Source organism: Lutjanus erythropterus, chromosome 4, assembly GCF_056507025.1.
Source record: "Lutjanus erythropterus isolate fLutEry1 chromosome 4, fLutEry1.hap2, whole genome shotgun sequence".
Classification (NCBI taxonomy): Eukaryota; Metazoa; Chordata; class Actinopteri; order Lutjaniformes; family Lutjanidae; genus Lutjanus; species Lutjanus erythropterus.
This window is the reverse complement of record NC_139320.1, coordinates 46,904,174-46,923,672: the sequence shown is the minus strand read 5'-3', so window position 1 is coordinate 46,923,672 and position 19,499 is coordinate 46,904,174. Positions and strand designations below refer to the sequence as shown.

Here is a 19,499-nt window from a genome sequence, read left to right as displayed (position 1 = left end):
GCTAATCTGTGATTTAATGCTCGTACATAAATGAGGTCAGGCAGACCGCCGAGTTTCTGCTGCAGAGTGGAAACTCTTGTCTTGTGGACGTTCTGATCTTGTAGCGAGAACTCATTTCCTAACAGCAACTGACTATTATGACATGTCCTGAGAGCATTAGCTGATTGTGGGCATCGGTTGAATGTGATTAGCAGCAGTTATTTAAGAGATCTCTTGTTCAAAATGAAATGATTGTTAACGCTATAAAAGCTGCTGCAGAGTGTTTCTCTAAATGAACCCACCCTTCATTATTTTACTATCAAGACTGGGCCTTCTGATCAGCGCTGCATCTCTTCCACTCTTTTTTTCTCAGTGGGATTTTAAGACCTGACAGATTGGTTGATCTCTTGTAACTGCATTAGTACAGGGTCAAGTGACATCATAGGAATGCAGCTTTTTGTGCACAATATGGCTGATACTGTGTTGGTCAGCGCTCACGGTTCAGAAAGCCTCGAGATATTTAATTTCCTCTTGGATTCCCGACAGATGAATACGTCAAGAATGCAGTTTTTCAGTTCTAGAGCAGGGATGTTCAACTTTGTGATTTTTCACCTCTGCAAAATGACAGGAGGCCAGGAGCCATTTAATAAAGAAATATGAATTATTTATCTGATAAAATTGACATTAAAAGGCCCAGAACTCATCTTTCTTTGAACTTCTTAATTTTCAAGATAAATCACTTAATTAACTTAATATTTTAACTAAGTTAACTTGGTGCAAGGATTGACAGATAAGTCAGATCATTTATTACATTTAATAACTGCAACTCTTTTAGTTGTAAATGTTTTTAAAATTTGGACCACTTGAAGACCGTGGCTTGATAATAAAAAGCAAAACAAAAACAAAAAACTTTGCATTTTGTCCTCTGCACTTGCAATCAAAGATTTAATAACATCTAAAACATAAAACACATAAATACTCACTTTCAGACTTTCAGAGTGTTAATAACAACAACCTGATTTATTCCATCATACAAAACTGATATCTGTCCTTCCTTCCTGAGACAAACGGCATAAATGAATTTATTTTAATTTTGACTAAATCAATATTCTGTTCCTAATACCAGTGATGTTCTTGAGCTCCCTCCTGTGGTACACTAAGGAATCTCCTAAAATTTTAAAAAGTGATTTTTTTTTTTTTTCTGAAATGTAATTTAAAATAAATTTTGTTTTTCCTGTAATATTTTTGCATCAATATCAGCACGTGGCATGTGCATACTTCATCATAACTTATGAGCTAAAATGTGATGGCTGTGTCCGTGGCAACAGTCAACAACAACAATAACCTTCTTATGAAAAAGCAATTTTAAAACCATTGTCTTATGCATTGAATTATCTTTGTAATTGCACTGTATATTTATTGTTTGTCTGTGGAGCATTCAGAAAACTTTTTTAAAAAAGCGCTCTATGAATAAAGTATATCATTATTAGTAGGAATAAACCTGCCTCCTGTGTGAACAAGGCAGACCTGTGCTACTGTATTATAACTTAATACTTGGAGAGCCTGACATTTTCTGAAGTGGTACATGGTGTAAAATGTTTGTGAAACACTGATTTAGAAAATTGTTGGTTGAAGGGCCACATGGCACCTCACTGAAAAACCAAAGTACAAACATTTTAAGATTTCACTATAGGTATTGCATTGAAATACATACAGTATACATACAACCCAAAAACATGTAGTATGGACTAGATATAGATGCTTCTGCACCACAGTGCCCTCTGCTGGCTCACACCAGCTTAACACAGTGACAGCTATTATTTTCTTTCTTGCTTGCTGAGCACCACCTTTGCCGAGTCCTTTGCCTCTCATACTTTTTTAAAAACAAATTTTATTTATTGATTTACTTATTTATGTATGTTAGCTTAACAGGTCAAAGTTTTACAAGAAATATCCAATACATCAATCAAAGGCAAAAATTTCAATAGTAATCAAGGGTTTAGGGACAACCCATCATTTTTTTAACATTATTTTTAAAAGCCAACAAAATCACAAAATCAACCAAAAAGCATTTTTTTTTAAATGCACAGTGGTAAAGACTGATGGGACATTCAACAGGTACAAAAAGGCACCTTACATAGTTTATCCTCTGCTTTATTTGCCCTATATTTATTTATTTACCTGATTTTTTTTTTTTTATGAAAAGGCTTTATTGATTGTGGAAGAAAACAGAATTTACTTTTCTTGTCTTCTTACTGTGTCCTGTCGTCCTTTTACAGTTTTTCTCAGTTGTTTCAGCCCATTTTTCAAAATAGTCTCAACCCAATTTGAGATTACTGCTTGGATTTCTTAAGAGCCTCTTTCTTATTAAGAATTTTAAAAAAGACTTCCAGGTAACTGTCCTTCAGTGTGTTCTGTTTTGTTCCACTGACATCCTCTAAACCAGTGTCTGATGATAGTTCTTGAAAAATGTCTGCAATTTTTGTCTCACGCAGGTGCATCAAACCACAGTTGAAATCTTTGGCGTTGGGTTTTCATGCTCTGGCAACACGCACTCTTGGTAAGTCTCCTTCAAAACATACAGTTTTATCCCCCGTTGAGCTTGTTGGAGTGGCTCAGGGCCAAGATGCAACATTCCTGCCACTTTAACAACCGCGTACACTCCAAAATGCTCGTTTGCCAAAATTTCAGTCTTTGAGCCTTGTTTAAATGTTTATTCTGATGGCTCTGAACAATGTTTGCAGAATCTGTTGTATTTAAATTCTGGCGGAGGTGGTGGTGAAAATATGTGTTTGGTCCTGCAGCAGGGATCCCAGCACCCATCTACTTTGGAGCAATCATTGACACCACATGTCTGAAATGGGGTCAGAAGAGATGTGGAGGCATCGGGGCCTGTAGGATCTACAACACCACTGCCTACAGGTAGTACTCACCTCCAGTCACATGACAGCCGGAGGTTATTCATTATTTATAAGATTCAAGAGTGGCAGTGACCTACAGGATTTTCTACAATGTGAAATTTGAAACAGACTGAGCCCTTGAGGCTGATACATGTTTGACGTTTCTGTTAAGATCTAACTGATATATTTTATAGCAATACAAAAGATGATGTGTGACAAACACTTGGAGGCCAACTTTGAAGTCACAAAATCTGTAATGCAATTGCTGCAGTGAAGCTGGCTCACATTAGGTAACATCTGAGTGATCTGATGGTTACAGTATTGGACATATTCCAAGATGACAATGTCAGGATTCATGGAGCTCAAATTGTGAAAGAGTGGTTGAGCATGAGGCATCATTTTCACACATGGATTGGCCACCACAGAGTCCAGACCTTAACCCCACTGAGAATCTTTAGGATGTGCTGGAGAAGATCTTTACACAGCGGTCCAACTCTCCCATCATCAGTAAAAGGTCTGAAAAATTAAAGCAACTCTGGACAGAAATAAAAGCTGTGACATTGCATAAGCTAATCGAAATGATACCATGGCCAATGCCTGCCGTAATCAAAGCTAAAGGCGGTCCAACGAAATGTAAGAGTGTGTGACTTCTTTTGGTCGGGTGGGCAGTGTATCTTTTAAAAGATCTTGGCTATTAAACCACATTATAACCTTATTAAAACCCTATTACTGGGCCAACCACCCAGTGAGTTGATAATTTTTTTTATTAAATTCAGATGGAGTTGATAAAATGTAAAATTTTTTCATTTCACAGCTCACAGTTGTCGTGGGCAGCCCTTTTTTTAAAAGGTTGTTCAGAGTTCTCTTAATGATAAAGAAAATACACATTTTTAAACCATAATTCTTCTTTGATTTAGAAGGGCTACACAGTTGACATGTTATGGTCGAGACACATCTGATAGAAATATTTAATGAATTTATCAATAAATAGAAAGCTCACCTGTGCTTGAGCAGCAGACTGGAAATGAAGACGGGACTGTAGAGTGTATCTAACCCTTTTTTTATGCCTGATTAAATGTTTTTGTTAAAATCTGATGGAGGTGATGGAAATCAGGCCCAACATTTTCATTAAAAAAAATCGATTTTCAAACAAAGATGACAGTAGTACATTTTTACACCTATGTTATGAGTAGGTTATGTTACTTTTAGATTTTGAAGGCTACATACAGAATCATTATAGTTTACTACATGCAACAGCTTGCATATTGATAAATATATAAATAAATTTTACAAAATTTACAATGTGGTGTCATTTCATTGGTAAAAAGATAAATTAAAAGAATAAATACATTAATCTTGTAGTCTGGTAGATAATAGAGTTTGGAAGTCAAAGGTCAAAATGGCTGCTTATGGTCATTCTAGTAGTTATGGAAGTCTGACACTTTTTGTGTTATTAATATTTTTTTACCTCTGAACTTGTCAGGATAGCGTACCTGGGTCTGACTCTGAGCCTGCGGACTATCTCCTTCATTATTTGCATCCCGGGCTTCATCCTGCTCGGTCGACAGCTGAAGCAGGAGGAGAGAAACGGCATCCATGGAGCTCTGGCCAACGGTGGGACGGAGCTGGAGGCACTCAGGAAGGAGGAGTTTGTGATCTCTAATTCTGACCAATCGCAACAAACCTCAGACAACAGCACAGACAGGGAGACACGGCTGTGACAGATCCAGCAGAACTGACCCTCCTTGTCTCCTTCACACACACACACGCACCACAGATGAACAAATGCAACCACACACATACACACACGCACAGTATGTACAGAGTGATACTGTACACACGCACACACACAAATGAGATTTGCAGGGAATCACATGTTGTAGCCGATCATCTCATATAAAGCATAAATTCTATATTTGTACTACTGGACCTGTGAAGGTTTTGTGAATTTGACAGAAATTTGATATAACTGAAATATTTCTTGAATGTATATGCTGTTTTTTTTCCTTATGAAGAAAAGTATAACACTATTTTTCTGTTTTAATGGTGGCACAAGAGATTAGATGGGAAAAGTAACTTGTACAGACTACTAGTGTACTACTGCCTCTGTAGATTTTTTTTCTTTTTAATTAAGTTTTTCTTCCTGACATTACTGTTCCTAAACAGAAGAGAAGTTGCCTTATACATCAGAGGCACCAAATTTAAAGGTCCAGTGTGTACGATTTATGTGGGTTTGTAGGCAGAATGTGGCAGAAATGGAATATAATATAGTTTCATTAGTGTATAATCGCCTGAAAATAAGAACTGCTGTGCTTTTGTTACCTTACAATGAGCCGTTTTCATCTACAGAGGAGACAGGTCCTCTTCCATGGACAAATTTTCTATACACATGAGCTGGCCTGGTTTGACTCTGTTTGATTCGGCACGTCAGTCCAGCACAGCAGGGACTTGTATCTCCGTTAAAACAGGGCTACATGCTTGAAGGTGTGTTTCTTCACTGATGACAAGCTTAGCTCAAGTTGAGCGCCAGTAAAACGGAGAACAAACACTTCCCATAAATTCCTCACAGTAAAAGTCATTATGAAGCAGCAAAAAGCAGGAAATGTTGGGATTTCATCTGCGGTAACTTGACACAATTCATATAGGTCTGAAAACGAACATGAAATGGTAACATAAAGCAGATACCTGGTAATAAAAACATCGACGCAGGAGAGAAACTAAACTTCAAACCACAGATGTTCAGTTAGCAGCTACAAAAGTATTGTGGTGGAAAATCTGAAAATGAAGACAGGCACGAAGACCAAGATTGTCTTTGTGGTGTTTTAATAGAGCTTTGCAAAGGATCAGTAAACAGTCACACAGAGTGTACAAGGAACTGACAATGAATCATAAGTGTACCTCTGTCTTATGGAATAAGGAAAACAAAGAAGGTTGGGACAGGATGATTATGAAGTGCTTATCAAAGGGGTCAGGATGTGCTCGTGATATCAGAAGTTGGTTCTTCTGAAGAAGCAGCTGTGTGTTCAAGGACAAGTAACCAATTAGTGTCTGACAAATCATGAGAACTGACTATGAGGAATAAAATATAGTTCAGCATATATTTTACCACTACAGTACAATCTGATATGCCAGACAGTTGGCCTTAGAAACTATTTGGAAAAGAGCAGGCACTTTCAAAAAGCACTTGACAGGTGATTGGATAAGCCATCTGTCTATCACGTCTAATACAGTCAGATCAACTCTGGCCGAAGCCGGTCAGGAGAAGAGCCACAACATCTTTTCCATGGAGAAAAATCTTCAGTGTCGTCATTTGCTCTTCTTTCAATGCAGAAATACTTTCCAGTTCTGATGTACCTGATGCTATCACAGTATCTATGCTAACCTCTTCAGGAGCTGTTCGCCAGTAGTCCCTGCTAGGATGCTGATTGGCTGCACCCCTTCGGTGTGAACCCAAATGGATAACTTATAGCCTGGCAAAACAGATCGCATCACCTCGCCACGCAGTTAGGTGCACTTTGGCCCTTCTCCAGAGTAGGTCCATCTCCGGCACGACTGAACACAGCTTGGTGCATTAAAAGTGGTAGTAAAAATGCAAATCAGCGAGCATGGTTTCACTCAGCACAGCCAAACGTGCTGACGTAGAAGCCCTTTATGTTTTCATCCACCCTACCTCGTTCTTCCAACATTTCAGAGCGACAGACACAGAATGTCCCCATAAGTGCAGTAAAGCTGTCAGTATCCTGCCAGAGGCACACAGTGTGATGGGAAATGGAGAGACGCTGTGCTGCTGCTGGAGGAGTGCTGACTGAGATTACAGCATTCATGGAAATAAATTACAAAATAATAGATTTGTGTATATCTCTCATTTTCCCCCTGATGATCTGAACACCTCATTAGTAGTCGCTTAATTCATAAATCAATTATGGCAGTAAAACAGTGGTTATATCTGAATGTTTTAATCAAAAGTATTGCTGGGGACAACTCAGTAATCCCTAAATATCGGTAGAGCCGTGTCCTGATCATGGGTGAGAGCAAACCAACCACTCTAATTTGACTAATGGTCAATACCTGGCATGAAATAAGAAAAATGGACTGCTTTTGAGCCGTTGTCCAAATCCTATGGCCAGTCAAGTTAACAATTATCCTATGTCTTTGCTGATTAATGATCTGTATTTTTACACAGAAAAAAAGACAAGGTGACTGTTAGATGCCAATAATTCCTACACACTGGTCCTTTAAACAAAAAAAATGTACTAAACCTGAAAATTGGGCCTTCAGAGTAACAGGAAGTGAGGGTTTTTTTCAGAATATTAAATAAAAAAGAAGAAAAACAGGTTATGGAAATATGTGTTTGAACATGTATTTCAGTAACTTTCACAGGGCTTGGCAGTTGTTGATTTGACGTATGTGCCTCATTCACTCAACAGTTACCTCTAAATCACGTGTGTCCTCTGTCCTGCTGATAGTAGAGAGCAGTTTTGTAACATTTTGAACAGATATCTGAATACTACCTTATTTTACTTTCAAATTTCATACTGAATGTACGTCTATACGCTCATTTAGAGAAGAAAAAGATTTCATTTCTGACTGACTCTTAAAACTTTTGTCTTTTACTTTGAGCCCAAAGTCAGGTCTGATTGTATCGCAGTTTGTGTTGTGCACTTTCTAGATGTGAGCTTGTTCCTTTGGTAGTCATACTCACTAAAAAAAAAAAAAAAATGGAAATTGTATTTTAGTGAGATCTGCTTACCTGTGTCCAGTGGAGGCTGCTCTGATTTCAATATGGATGGTGTCCACAAGGGGGCAGTACCATATTTTTATACTTTGAAGTAGCATCAACCCCACTAAACTCTCCACAGCTTCTAATACTAAGGAAAAAATGTTTTATGAAGAATACACAGCGCACTAAACTTCATCATGACACTGATGATTAGGATAAGAATGAATTTGCGCACAATATCTCATTGCACCTCGGCAGGCTCTGGAATTGGACGCCCATTTCTGTTTGAAACGTGGCTGAGGTGACTTCTTCTGTGGTTGCCATGTGTTGTGTCTATATGTTGTCCCAAATTTTTAGGCAAATATCCCCACTGCTTGTGAAGTATCACCACAGGAAATGCGCTTTCATGTAGCTTTTGTTTAGAAGATCTGCCTCCACGTCTTCAGCTCTACACGAATGTGTCCCTGGTCAGTCTGTTTTTACGTTACGTTGGGGGTTTTGGTGTTGTTCTTTTTTTTTTTTTTATGTGCATTAACTCCTGTGCCAAATTCCACAAGCAGAAACATCACGGTCTATTCTCAGGTTTTTTCCTATCAATTTTACTCTCGTGAACGGCTCCGTCCCAAAATCAGATTTGTTTGAAATCGGTCGAAATAATTCCTGAAAGTAAAATAAATTGACGAGCTACTGAAACTCAAAACAGTTTTGTCTTTATATATGTTTAGTGTATTATCATTTTATAAGACTCTATTGCCCAAATGGATCTGTACCATGTTGGCGACTTACAGTATGTGGTGGCTATATCGTCTTTTGAATTCAGGGTTCAGTTTCAGGCACAGGTGGCCACAAGTACAGACTCAGAGGAGCAGCGAGAGGTATTCAGGAAGGAAGTCATTATCTCAGTAATGTAAGGCATTTAACTTGCATTAAAGAAATCAGAATGTAAATAATTTTCTTGGATTATTTTTGTAAAATTTCACAGGATATCTTAAATGTGATACTAAAATAAAACTTTTAATATCCAATCAAATTATGTGTTGGTGTCATCCATTCAAGATGCTGCTTATTATAAATGAGCCACAGCATAAAGAAATGTGTCTTTATTAAACAAAATGTACTACATCCAAATAAAAAAGGCACTTCAATCTGTCAGGAATGTCAGAACACAATGTGATGTTTTTGCAATACTAAGACTAAAAAAGTAACTGTGATAAACACAATAACCTCTTTATTTACAGGAAAAAACAAGTGAGGAACAAATCTGTTTCTGAATAACGGAAATATAACAATCCATACAGCCCCTTTCATGAAAAATACAGTACAACTCTCGCACTAAACCAAAAATGAGCACTGGAAACACGCAGCAAATATACACAAGGACCTCTAGACCGACATATTTTTAACCATACCTTCAACCAAGACTGAATTTAGTTTTGTTTTGAACCTTAAATAATATTATTAGTGGTTGACTCCAATTTGCAATTGCTACAGCTGATACATTATGTCAGGTTTTAAGGGAATTACAGAGGAAACCACAAGAAAAAAACATAACCACTGAATTCAACACCACTTCTTAGGTTAAAAAAAGGAAAAGTACAGGTCATCAGATGTAATAAAACAAAAACATGAAGGTGATTTGTCTAGGTGCAACCGTACATGCAAACTATATTTGCACAGCCATGCGAGCACAGCCTGAATTTACATACTGTTGTGAAGCTCAAAGTGGAGCAAAGCAAACCCTTTGTATCAAAATACATTCACAGCCGTTTACCACAGCAACAGAGTGCCCTAGCTTTCAACAAAATCTTGCACCCTGCACCGTGTACCAGGCTAAAATCAATCACACAAACCAGAAAACGACACCCATCCTTGTTGCGTGCTTCTTTAACATATTAAGTGCTCTGTGATCAGACCTGGCTTGATTACTGACTGAGTTTTCTCCAATTACCTTGCGCAATTAATCTGCCTGATGGAGCGTGCACTTGAAAAAGCAAGCGGCTTAGTCACGCTGCACCAGGCAGAAACAGGAAACCGTCAAACGTTACTCATCCCAATTAAACCAGTCTGGTGCCGTCATAAAAATTTGCCTTCATGCTTTAAAACCATTACTGATATAAACCAAAGTCTGTACCTCAGAGGAGCCGATCCTGGGTGTGTGATACACGCTGTGACACAAAGTGTTATATGGAGGTAAAGCACGTGTAGCGGTGGCTTGCTCGTCATCGGGCCAAGTTGCCAGGTAAAGACTTTGACGATTTTTATGATCGCTAGTCGTCCTTTTTGTTTCCACTGTCTTGAAGATTCTGGAAAGACAAATGAAAAGAAAATATCAGTTTATGTGTTGCAATATAATGTAAGGTCAGGTAAATGTATTTTACTACACATGCAAAAGATTTTCAAAAGAAATCATGAAACAAAATCTGTTCTATTTATCTGTATAATCAGTTTTTAACATCACTTTCTCTAAACCAACCAAACTCTATGGATGGAATCCATCATTTTACCTTGTAAAACACAGGAGTTGCTGCTCTAGTGCAACCTCGATCTATTAGTTTGATTGTGTTATTATGTGACTTAGCTGTTCTTAAAGGATTGTTCAGATTCACCACAGTCAAAAAATAACAAACAAACTCACAGACTGAGTCAGTGGTAGACCAGCAACTCCTGCTTTCTGCAAGGTAAAAGTACTGGTTTCACCCATGAAGTTTGGTTGGTGTGGAAAGAGTGATGTTTAGCTTTTACAACAGCTGTTTCCCGTCAGAAAAGGCTGAATGACGGCAGAATAAAGCTGTGAAAATATTCTAATACAGCGTACACCTAAACTGACATTTAATTTTTTTAGGTGGCCCTTTTTTAGGTGGGTAAAGCAGCTTTTATTGCTGACCCTGTACACTACAGTGCAGTGATTAGCTGATGAGTCCAAACCATCCCCATCACACCTTTTGTTTTCAGTGTCTCAACAACAAAACACAAGCCCTTGCACTTGTTCAACAGACTTTGAGTTGATGATGAAATGAGACGGCTTCTTAAAACATGAATTATGGAAGAGTCGTGCTGCCAACCTGCCTGCTGTTGATCACTTGGAATGAAATTGTTTTATCTAGGCAGTAAATGACCCAGCAAGTCATTATCCTGCTGTGTTTCGAACTTAGCGTCACCTGGAGCTCCTGATGTTCTTTCAGCAGTCTGTCGTACTCCCTGGCGAGGCCCTCCATCTGCTTCTTCATTACATCTGCCTCTGACTCAGAGTTCTTCAGGGCTGGAGAGGAAACAAGCATCAGCACAGGATATCCTCATTGTGTTTAGCTAGAGGTGACATGACTTAAAGTTTACAGTGCTTGTATCAACTTTCTTAGGCTCAGAATATTAAGATAACACTAACACATGTGGACATGTGCACGTGTCCATGGATACCAACCATCTCCTGAGGTCTTCAGTTCTCCTTTCAGTTTCTCCACCTCTTTCCTCAACAGCTCCATGCCCTCTGCGGTTGCCTGGTCGCCCTTCCCTTCCATCAGAGTCTGAAATACAATAAATGACATAAACATTAAGTACATGAAACACAGCTCCTCATCAGGTAATGTATATGCAACTGCATTATAAAATGTCATGAGTTTGTATTCACATCTAGAGGTGGCTGATGAGGGAACACCAAACCAAGTGCTTAATAGATAAGTGTCTCAAATAGAAGTGGTATAGATAATGTCTGCCTCTGAAGCCGCACTGCAAAGAGTTCGCAGGTAAAAAAAACTGAGCTATCAGTTAAAAACCAAAGAAAGATAACTACAGACACAGATGTGAATAACAGGGTTGTGCACAACAGACAACACTAGAGCTGCAATCAGTGTTTTCAGAAGTAATTTTGTTTCTTAAAAAGTCAAAATTCTCTGATTCTAGCTTCTTAAATGTGAATATTTTCTTGTTTCTTTAGTCCTTCATGACTGTAAACTACAATGTGTTTGGATTGTAGGGCAAATCAAGACATTTAAGAACACCATCTTTGGCTTTGGAACACAATGATCAATATTTTTCACAATTTTTTGACATGTTATAGGCCAAACAACTAACTGATTAATTGATAAAATAATCAACAGATTAGTCAAAAATTAAAATAAATGTCAGTAGCAGCCCTAGACAGTACATGGCCATGTGGCCTGGAGGGGATTCTATATTAAAAGACCAAAATAAAATTAAAAAAAAAGTCACAGAGAATGTGCTCAACTGCCTATATAAGTCTGAACATTCTCTCAGCACTCAACATTTAGAACAGTCTCTGTCTATTAGATTGTCGGATTTATTAACAGACTTCTTGTTGATATTGATGATCCCAAGATAAACATCTGTATGTCAGTATCTGGCCCAACAAATACAACAAAAAGTTGTATCTCATGCGGTATTTTAATGTTTTTTTTTTTTTAGAGTTTATCTTATCCTGGAAAGTGATTAAAAACTGCCTCATCCTCCACTCAAATGGGAATTTTGAGGTTCCATTCCATTTAGTGTAGCAGAGCCTTTCTAGTGAACCAAATAGCACAGAAGCAGCACCCTGACTCTGATTGACCAGAATGGAACAGAGCCTGATTATGTATCATTGCTAACACCCGTGTTCACCCAGCGATTTCAAGTCAAAAATGGCTACTGTGAAAGAGGCCTATTTTCTGACATAGATTTTGCAGTGGTGGTTAATAATAACAGAGACTTGACTCAAACAGCGTGAAGTCGACCTGTTTCAGCAGCTCATTGTCCTCCATGTATTTTTTGGCAGCCTGGTTTGAACCATCAGCCTGCGCCTGAAGAGCAGCTGTAGAGGCAGACACTGTTGCCAGTTGGTTAATCAAGGTGACCACTCGCTTCATGACCCTGCGAAAAGACAAAAATAGGGGCTGAAGTAAGGTTATCAAAAGTAAAAAAGTACTGATACTTTTCCAGTAGATCATGTTTAAAACAATAAACTATCTATTAATGACAGTATTATTGAAGTGCTCATTCAAGACCACAGCTTTTTTTGCTGTGGTGTTAACACAGGTAATAGGTATTGTTTTTTTTTATCACAACAGCTATTTTCATTAATTATTAATCTCTGTCATCTGTGTATCAGTATAAGAGAGCAAAGACTCACAGCCAGAGGAAGACAGCAAAGCCAGAGATGTAGAGGTTCCTCTGGGCTCTGAAGAGCTTCATGTGCAGGTGATCAAACATGTTCGGCTGCAGCTTCGCATCTGTGCTGACTTCTCTACTCGAGTATTTCCTCACCTCACGTACAGCATCTAAAACAAAGATGTTGGAAAAGAGTAGTAAATAAAAAGTTACACATTTTCTACAATGCACCATCTTCATGCAGCTTTCAGTTTGAAATTTGCACCTACAGTGATATGATCTGGTTCTGTTACAGTTCCAATAGTATGACAAAATCACCCAAATTGCCCCCAGCTCATTGTTGATGTTCTGAGACGCAACAGTTCACTCAATCTCACGAGGTCAGTGAGCAGGTCACAGCTCAAACTTGGGAGTTACTACCTTCAGTATCTTTAGGGTTGAAAGAAAAAAAAGAAAAGGACACACTCAATGTTTCACTTACCAAGGAAGAGAACAATGAGTATTATGATCATTGTGAGAAAGACTTTGTTCCAGAACTGCGCTAAAGGGCTCCAGATCCTCAGGTGGAAAATTTTCTGCCATCTGCAACCACACACACAGACTAGAGATGTTAATAATCAATCATTAATCGATTAATCACAATTACTTATCTAAACGATTGTGTGAAGCATTCCTACAACTGTTCCAAAGTCAAATTTAAGTACCTTCCACGCATTTTCAAGCTTTTCAAGCAATGACTCTTATCAAACCTTTTAAACATCACATGAAATACAAGTTTTTTCAAAGACTTCCAACACCCCTATGAACTGTGTGTGCACCATTTCCCTACAGTTCACAGGTTTTCTCACAGTTCATTTTGGTCTAGCTTGTTAGTCTAGAAATGGCAGTGACTGCGCCCCTTTCGACATTGTTTTGTTTGGTGGAGCCATTTGTTGAATAAGGGCAGGTGGACAGGAGCAGCCACTTGTTTTACTATTCTGTTTGTTTAAATTGTTTGTTAACTTACATTAAATGAATGTCTCACATCCTTATGTGCTGCTCGAATTGCTTATTTCAAGCCTAAACTGTGAAGAACACATGCATTTTGTATCAAATAAATGATTAATGACTTATCGATTATTGAGTGTTAACATGTTCAACTGTCTTTCAACTAAATGGACAAAATCTCCAACCCTAACACAGGCCATAATCACAATTAGAGCAACAACAATTAATTGAATAATCAATTGTTAACTGATTACTAAATTAATTGCCAACTATTTTGATAATCAAATAATAAGCCCTACTCACAATCTTTCATATACAAGCTCGCTCACTCACTATACAACACAGCATTACAATCCTTTGTAAGGTCACAAAAGTTGAAACCTTGCTCCATGTTTCTGTTGCATCGATCAGATGACCATGTTGTGGTAAAACAAACCTGACACACACAGAGACACGCAACTGTGTTCTTTACCTCCTGGCTGAGATGAAGGGCAAACAGAGGATGACAAGGATGCCAATCTCAACATAGAGGAAGAGGGCCACAGCAGTCCACTGCAGCGTCATCTCTAATGGTCTCTAAAGATAACCTGACAAAGACAGACATGAAAGCATAGACAATGACAGGAAACTATAAAAAAAAAAAAAAGCTGGGTGGTTTAGCTTGGACAACAATACAGACTCTGTTGAGAAAAATGACTGCCTAAGCTTAAGCTTCTTCTCTGTTCACAGTTCACATACCTTAGCCTAAACTCACTGGAGCTAAAGACAGCTGTTAAACCCGCCTCACTGGGTCTGCTTACGTTACAACGTCATTCATCACAAGCAATATGGGACAACAAATATATTCTTATTAGAAACTAATTTAGATGGCATACGCTTACGTTATCAATAAATGATACACTCTTTTGATCTTCTGTCCATGTACAAATTCATAAATCCCATTCTCCGCTATCACAAGCTAACGTTACCTGAACTAAACGTTAGTGTTACGTTAATCTGATGCGGGCAATTTAGAAACATCTCGCGAGCTAACTACTTAAATATTTTAAAACGGCAACACGTCAAGTATCTGAGCTCATGTCAATAAACGGAGAAAGACAGAAATCTTACCAGCAAATAGACGCTGACTAGATATTAAATACTGACTAACAGGCGTAGTCTACCTAACTTCGGTTAACTTCCGAATTCCCCCAAAGTTTGCCTGCCTCCTTCCGTCGCTTCCTCTTCCTGTTCTAACGTCGTTGGGTTCAGCAAGCTCGAGGTCGTGTCTAGAAGAGAACTCTCCATTTGCAAAACTCGCGCGAGATTTGTGCGCGTCTTTTCTTTATTTTGCGCATTGTATGATGTGACGACGTAGTAGTTGAGACCTAGGTAGGTTAAGGTACTAAAATACTTAGTTTTGGTTGAGGAAAGACCATGGTTTGGGTTAAAATGATCACTCTTCACGCGACCAGCGTAAGATCACGCGAGATCTTACGCGGGTCTAAGGTTCTCTTCGAGAGACAGGGCTCGAGCAAGCGTGCGTGAAGGACTTAGTTTCCGGTCCTATTTTTCAAAGTAAAACTAAAGACAAAAATTACGTTGCTGTTTAATCTTCAACTTAATTGAAACGTTTTTCATTTTCACGCTACTTTCAATAATAATAATAATATGGAATATGGACATAAAATGCGTTGTTGTTTGTTAATTCAGTATTTACCCCTAAAATTTCCTTCTGTTCTGATTTTTTTGTGTCTGTATACCCCTTTTGTCACTTGCAGGACCCAAATTTTAACTTTACTTTGAAGGTACAATTGCAATGCACCCCTTGTACTCCTGTCAAAAACTCTTATATAGCAAAACCAAATAAACATTCAATTCTGTTATTGTTTCCTTTGACTCAGAATTTATTCTCTTGGTCCAACTATCACACATAAACCAAATTATTTCAAATTGCATCACTTTCCTAAAAAACTAGGCACTCATGGAATTTATTATACCAGTATCACATTGTGTTTTTTTAAATAACTATTTTAATCCTCTTCTGACTGCACAGTTACTGTACTGTTAGTTGTAATATCCTTAATAATCTATTTGTAGGTGCACATCTAGAAAAGTATTTTCCATGCGCTAGATATTCAGTGAGAAGCAAAAGCCTCAGTATGCGCTTAATGTACTCCTTATACCTTAAGACAAAGTATTAATAATAACTATATATTCTGTTGAAATAGCTAAATGATTGCTGTGTAGTTAAGGCTTGACAGGTGAAAACATACTGTAGTAACAAAGACGACAGACATCAGCCATACAGCTTTAGCTTTGCAGATTTATTATATCTTTGGCATAAAAAATAAAATAAAATTTAAAAAAGGCTAAAATCAAACATCACATTTCAATATGCTCATGTTCCCACACCATGCACTGACCCATATGTGTTTTGGAGGTAATCTATTACAGCTGAGGTACTGGACAGAGAATTGAACACTTTCCTCTCAGGCTGGGAGCTAACCCTCTCCAGCATGTAGATGAGATGGTGATGGAAGCAGGTGAATGGAGTGCCCTGCTCTATGGAGATGTCCACCCAGTCCCATATACACTCCAGAGGAGTATCCTCGTAGCCGGTGAACATGGCAGGGTTAGCGAGCAGCCCCCGTGCAGCCATCACACCTAATGAGCAAATCCAAACAAACAAGAAATTCACATATTCAAAAGGAATATTGTCATTTAACATGTATGTCATGAATTGATAAATGTGTTTGTAAAGTAGGGTAACATGTTTAAAGCAAACCTACCATCGACACCAGTGAGCTGGTGTGTTGACTCCACATCACGGAGGTACTTTATGTCCCCATTGGCAATAACTGGGACGGAGACGCTGTCTTTGATTGTCTTTATGGCATCATAATGGACTGGTTGGTGGCGTTCTTCTGACGTACGGCCATGGACTGTTATCCATGACACACCGGCTGATTCAGCCTTCTGGCACAGATCCACTGTCTGCCTCAGGTCCTTGTGAATTCTGGGGGTGAAGTACATTTATTTCATTAGTATTATTATCATCAATATAAGGTTTTTGACCCCAGTTTTAAGTGACAGGAGATCATAGTTACATGTTACACATTAAATTATAAGTATTCTGACACATACAAAATTTCATTTTACCAGGTACAGTATAATATGTCAGCGAACCAATACTGATATTTGGAAGTTAAGTATCAATATCATCCAATACTAACTTTTTTAAGCATGGCACATGCGTGCCACGGCTCTCATCTGTCCTCCGCACAGCTCCAAGCACCACCAGCAGCGTTTTAGAAGTATTACAGCAGGGGAGCATTTTGCCCACCTGATTATGTTTGCTTGCTCAGATTCTGTTGATTAGGTCCTCCTTCCTTTTTTTTTCTGTTTCTTTTCTGTCTGTCTTTATGATTTTGAGTCTGCACAGGGTCTTTTATTTTGCAAATTAACTGGATTCTCCCTGCCTTTTCTGTGTCTGATTTCCTGCCTGTTTGAGCTGCTCTGTGCTAATTGATGGGGCATCTGTCAAAAATAGACTCGCCACGTCTTTGAAGCAGAGTGGAGTGTAGAGACACTTCTGGGATGCGCCAAAGCGCTGCTGGTGGAATCACAAACACTGTGTAGAATGGCTGCGATCAGCCTCAGCTGAAGTGGCGCAGCCGTAACGTAAAGCAGCCACATGCAGTTTAATTTAGCCGTAAAAATACTGAATGGGGTAATTTACAGTTAAAAAATAAACTTGTCTGTGCTCTCTGGTGGACAAGCTATGCAATGGTCACATTGTTTTTAAATAACCTTAAACCTTGTTTGGCATTCCTGACCTGTTATCCATTTCCATAAAAAAGTAAACTTTTTAAACCGAGACTTTATTCATATGGTACTGTTTTCTTAGAATCAGTTCAAAAATTACAATATATCACCTTGCCTAACCCTCTATCGTGATACATATTGTATTGCTAGAATCTTGCCATTATACAGGCCTACAGTCTAGGTCTATATAACAAGTCAAACTGGATCTTTTTTCTTTTTTTTTTTACCTTATTTTGATGGATGCTGTATAGTTTGGATTGTCCACTTGGTTTCTGACATGTCTGACCATGTCTTTCACAAGTTCAGGCTTGTTGATGAGGCACGCACCATACCCTGCTGACATAGCCCATCTGAAAACACAACAACTAAGTTAATAAAACAACTTAAGACAAAATATTAGCATACACAGTCAGGGGGTGCAGGGTTTAACATATCCATGTCTAATTATCCATCACAACCACACATTATTAGTATCTGAAATACTAGGGATGAAATCAGTAACATGTGATTTTCCATTTTTAACGAATAAGTCTAACAAAGTGTGAGAAACTATTGCCAGCAGTTTCACCTCTGAGGACAGCCACAGTTGAGGTCAACGCCATCTGAGAAAGGTGCTACCACACAGGCTGCATCTGCCAGAGTCTGGGCATCATGGGCAGCAAACTGCACTATCAGGGGCCGATCATCTGAGAAGGAAAAAGGAAAACAAACAACGGTCAAAAATGGAGCTTGATTTTGGAGAGCCCCTGTGGACAAACACAGCAGTGTTTCCACCAACATAGTTACAGAACAGCATGTCAAAATTAAAATTATCTAAGAAAGAAATGTCTCCTCCTGATTTTTTAAAACATAACTTTGCCTGAGAAAATGCATGCTGACCTGGTGACAGGCATAAAATATAATTCTATACAAACAGCCAGTCTTCTCACTGATAAATCACAAGTAATCAAATTATTATCAAAATTGAAATATAACCAAATGCAATATCCAAACAGCTACAAATGTTATTCTCCATATGTAAGAGGACATGTTTGGTACAATCCCCAACAAATGTCACATCATTATGGTTTTAATAGTTTAGTTTAACAGTGAAAATGAAAACTGTGATGCAAAATGATCATTCCCACTCATAGATCATACACAATTACATTATCTGTCAAGCTGATAGCAATATGATTTTTTTTAACTATATCATGCAGCTGTAGTAAAGATGTTTTGCATTAGCACATTTATGTGTACAAGACTGCAGTGTAGCTACTCACGCTCATTTGTAGTGAATTCACTGTCTCTGGCTTTGACAGACCGCATGAAGTCAGAGGCAACGATCATTGGGGTAAAGCAGATGTCACAGTTATATTTCCTCACCAAGGTCCTGAATGCAAGCCTATGGGGACAAAAAAAAACTTAATTGACCACAGAGTGCAACAGACAGGATTTGTGACTGTAGTTTACTAGAACTGTAGGTCTCATGTTTACAACAAGAGAGCAGAACACTTGATAAAACACCTGATTTGAACTACAACAATTAATTACTAGTTAATGAATTACTACATTACATTACTATTTTGATAATTGATTAATAAGTCTGAGTATTTTTTAAGAATTAAAAATCTTTTTTTTCTAATTCCAGCTTCTTAAATGGGAATATTTTCATCGTTCCTTAATCCTCTATAACAATAACTAGAATATCTTTCGTTTGTAGACAAAGGCAAACAATTATTAATCGCTTAATCGAGAAAATCGACTACGAAAGTAATCGTTAGTTGCAGCCCTACACTTTGTAACTGCATGCTAAACTTTCTTATGCATTTAACCTGCAGTGCTTTTCTCCTTAAATTTCACATTAAGTTTAGTACTGAAAATAATGGCTACGATTATAGAAAGTAAACATATTCCACTTACTTTGAATATCGAACCATTGGGGCACATATTTTCAGGACCTTTCCCTTTTCAAACATGTCCATGACGCTGGTGTTACCGTTACAAGTCTTCATTTTTCACACGCAGCG

The 19,499-nt window shown here is 38.2% G+C and overlaps 3 protein-coding genes across 3 annotated transcripts in view; 1 reads left to right on the top strand and 2 right to left on the bottom strand.

Annotated features, from left to right (window-relative positions):
* The window catches only part of LOC146329221 (solute carrier organic anion transporter family member 1C1-like), a 67,843-nt gene extending 62,581 nt beyond the window's left edge, over positions 1–5,262 (top strand). The window contains exons 13-15 of the mRNA XM_084718156.1: positions 2,475–2,539; positions 2,784–2,901; positions 4,363–5,262. Of these exons, the coding sequence (XP_084574282.1) occupies positions 2,475–2,539; positions 2,784–2,901; positions 4,363–4,600 (421 nt within the window). The 3' untranslated portion in view covers positions 4,601–5,262. The remainder of the gene's footprint in view (positions 1–2,474; positions 2,540–2,783; positions 2,902–4,362) is intronic.
* Positions 5,263–8,684: 3,422 nt separating this feature from the next.
* On the bottom strand, positions 8,685–14,935 carry bcap29 (B cell receptor associated protein 29). Its single transcript, XM_084718155.1, has 8 exons — positions 14,794–14,935; positions 14,156–14,270; positions 13,178–13,278; positions 12,719–12,866; positions 12,324–12,459; positions 11,018–11,120; positions 10,758–10,858; positions 8,685–9,902 (listed from the first exon to the last, which is right to left on the bottom strand). The coding sequence occupies exons 2-8, from the start codon at positions 14,245–14,247 to the stop codon at positions 9,867–9,869; spliced, it is 717 nt and encodes a 238-aa protein (XP_084574281.1). The 5' UTR covers positions 14,248–14,270; positions 14,794–14,935; the 3' UTR covers positions 8,685–9,866.
* Positions 14,936–15,968: 1,033 nt separating this feature from the next.
* On the bottom strand, positions 15,969–19,499 carry dus4l (dihydrouridine synthase 4-like (S. cerevisiae)). The gene is made up of 6 exons (XM_084716638.1): positions 19,393–19,499; positions 18,753–18,874; positions 18,059–18,176; positions 17,718–17,840; positions 16,455–16,681; positions 15,969–16,329 (listed from the first exon to the last, which is right to left on the bottom strand). The coding sequence occupies exons 1-6, from the start codon at positions 19,482–19,484 to the stop codon at positions 16,064–16,066; spliced, it is 948 nt and encodes a 315-aa protein (XP_084572764.1). The 5' UTR covers positions 19,485–19,499; the 3' UTR covers positions 15,969–16,063.